Source organism: Chrysochloris asiatica, unplaced genomic scaffold (genome assembly GCF_000296735.1).
Source record: "Chrysochloris asiatica unplaced genomic scaffold, ChrAsi1.0 scaffold00356, whole genome shotgun sequence".
NCBI lineage: Eukaryota > Metazoa > Chordata > Mammalia > Afrosoricida > Chrysochloridae > Chrysochloris > Chrysochloris asiatica.
Genome location: NW_006408874.1, coordinates 677,670 through 680,221, shown reverse-complemented (window position 1 = coordinate 680,221; position 2,552 = coordinate 677,670). Strand labels below are relative to the sequence as shown.

Sequence of the window (2,552 nt, the reverse complement as noted above, 5' to 3'; positions counted from 1 at the left end):
CCTCCTGGCTGCCAGCACCCAGTCCCTCTCTTTCCATGAGTCCAGAGTCCTCAGCTGCTCCCTCTCTCCATGTCCACATCTCTGCCTCCATCTCTGATATTGCTGCTTCTCTGGATAGGGACCTGCATTCTGCTTGTGCTCTTCTCCCTTGATGGTCCTAGAGTCCTGTAAGATTAACTACTCCATTTTTGTTATAAAACTTCTGCCTTTATAGTTGTAACAGTTGCAATTAGTCATAATTTTTTTTAAATAAAACAAAACAAACTTTTATGTCTTTTGAGACCAGACCCACCGCTAACTGCAAATCTTTGTCATCATTCATTTCTGTTTCCCAGAGTCATTCGGTTGCCACAAGGAGCCAGGCAAATACTATGACCATCTCCTAAATGATTGCATAAGCTGTGCTTCCATCTGTGGACAACATCCCAAGCAATGTGCGTACTTCTGTGAGAACAAGCTCAAGGGACGAAGTCAAGTGAACCTCTCTCCAGAGCTCCAGAGGCAGAGGACTGGGGAGGCTGGAGCCAAGCCGAACAACTCGGGAAGGTACCAGGGACCAGAGCCCAGAGGCTTGGAGGCAGGTTCAAGTAAGCTGCCTGAGGATCTGAGGGTCAGAATGGGTGGGAGGTAAAGCCAAGCTCTAAATAAGAAGGGCTGCAAACAGGACATCCAGACAGAGCTCAGGAGCAAGGCCAGAAGTCAGCTGGGCACCAAAGGATGGAAACAATGTAGGCTAAGTTTCTAAAATTTATGGGTATGAAGGAAACAGAAGTCAGGATGGGGTTGGAGCCTTATAATGGAGGCTCCCAGGCAGAGTGAGGTCTCTAAGCTCAAGGCAGCAAGTCCCAAGCAGAACTGGCCCTACTCTAGTCAGGACAAACCGATCTCATGTTTGCAGAGACTTCAGAGGCCACAGAGGCTGTCTGAGAATGAGAAGGGAAAGATATTACCAAGGTGTGTGGTGGAGCTGGCCCTGGAACTGGTGTCTATAAAGTGCCAGTCCACCTTCTGGCCTTGACTCTTGGCACCCTTGCCTTGCTCCATGGTGGCCGAAAGGAGAGGAGGAGGAGACCATGGGATCCAGGAATATTTGAGGTGATATCTCCACTGTCTTCAGCTTATTTGTGGAGTGACAACAGGCCTGTAGCTCCTGGGGAGATGGGGGGAGGTTAATTTATTTCCCTTACCAGTGACGCTCACATGATCATACCATTTCTATAAGGCTGGGCCCCACTACAGAGTAGGAACTGTCAGGTGTACAGGGAGACAAAGAGGGGCACTTGCCCCCAGACACAAGTCCAAGAGGGTGTCAGGCAGGGTTGGTCAAAGCATCAGTATCCCCCACCACGCTTCTAAGAGGCCAGCTGGAAGGGTAGGGGACAAACTTAGAGATTGGCCTTGAGTGCTCATTATGCCTCTAGAACCCTGTGTGCCTTGGTACTGGAGGTTGTTCAGCTACACATTCCTACTCATCTAGACTAGTGTCCTACACCTGCTTTCGCATAGGTCAGTTACTGCTGCAATAGAAAAACACCCCAAGCCCAAGCCAGGCTATGGGCTTGTTCTTCTGGAACAAGTGGACTGGCCAGTATGTCCTTCTCATGACAATGGTCGAGATGCAGGAGGGAAGCCCATGACTAGGGTCAAAGCTATGCTGCTGGTGTCCTCATTGGCCAGGTCAGCTCCGAATTAAAGCTGGGGAAACAGGCTCTATTGGGCACCTTTTGCTAAAGAGCAAGCCCAGTCAAGATGTAATGGTTCCAAAGAGCAACGGTTGGTGTGCACATAACTCTGTGGGTTGGTTGTCTGGACCTGGTTCAATGGAAGGGCTCATGTCCACATCCATGATGTTGACTAAAGCCGAGCCAATGTCTGAGTCATTTGCTGGAATGGGCCCCTCATCTGGAACGAGGCGGCTGGGTTGGTCTCCGTGGCAGCAGGGTCCCAAAAAGGCAAGAAGGAAGCTGCCTTCCTTAAGCCCAATGATGACGTCATGCTGCTCTGCTTCTAAGATACAAATTACAATGCTGCCCAATGGGCCAGCCCAAACCTGGTCTGAGAAATCTTGCTTCTAGATGACAGATGGTGTTTTAAACATTTAAAAAACAAAACAAAAAAACAGCTGTAAGTAAACAATCTTGGTGCTCCGCCAATCCTGACTGGCAGAACTGGGCATGATGCCCCTGGTGGTGGTGTTTAGAACTGCACCTTCAGAGAGCGTTGTCTCTTGGAGACAGAAATGCATCCTTTGGGCTGACAATACCTTGGGTCTGTGCCCTTTGCTCTCAAGAGACCAGGAGAGAGAACTACAGATTGTACCAGATAAGCGACAACTTGAGAATCTCAGGCGCACATATAAGGGCAAAGGGGCAGCCTCCTCCCTCTCTGCCCTGTGTGATATGATGATCTCTGGTAGCGCAGTGGTTACGAATCGGGCTGCGAACCTTAAGGTCAGCGGTTCGAAACTACCAGCTGTTCCGCGGGAGAAAGATGAGGCTTTCTACTCCCGTAAAGATTTACACCCTCGGAAACCCTATACAGGGTCGCTATGG

General features: G+C 49.7%; 1 protein-coding gene across 1 annotated transcript in view; it reads left to right on the top strand.

Annotated features, from left to right (window-relative positions):
- The window catches only part of LOC102814799 (tumor necrosis factor receptor superfamily member 13B-like), a 7,903-nt gene that overhangs the window by 2,598 nt on the left and 2,753 nt on the right, over nt 1-2,552 (top strand). Inside the window, exon 3 of the mRNA XM_006876147.1 lies at nt 336-587. Coding sequence (XP_006876209.1) covers nt 336-587 — 252 coding nt within the window. The remainder of the gene's footprint in view (nt 1-335; nt 588-2,552) is intronic.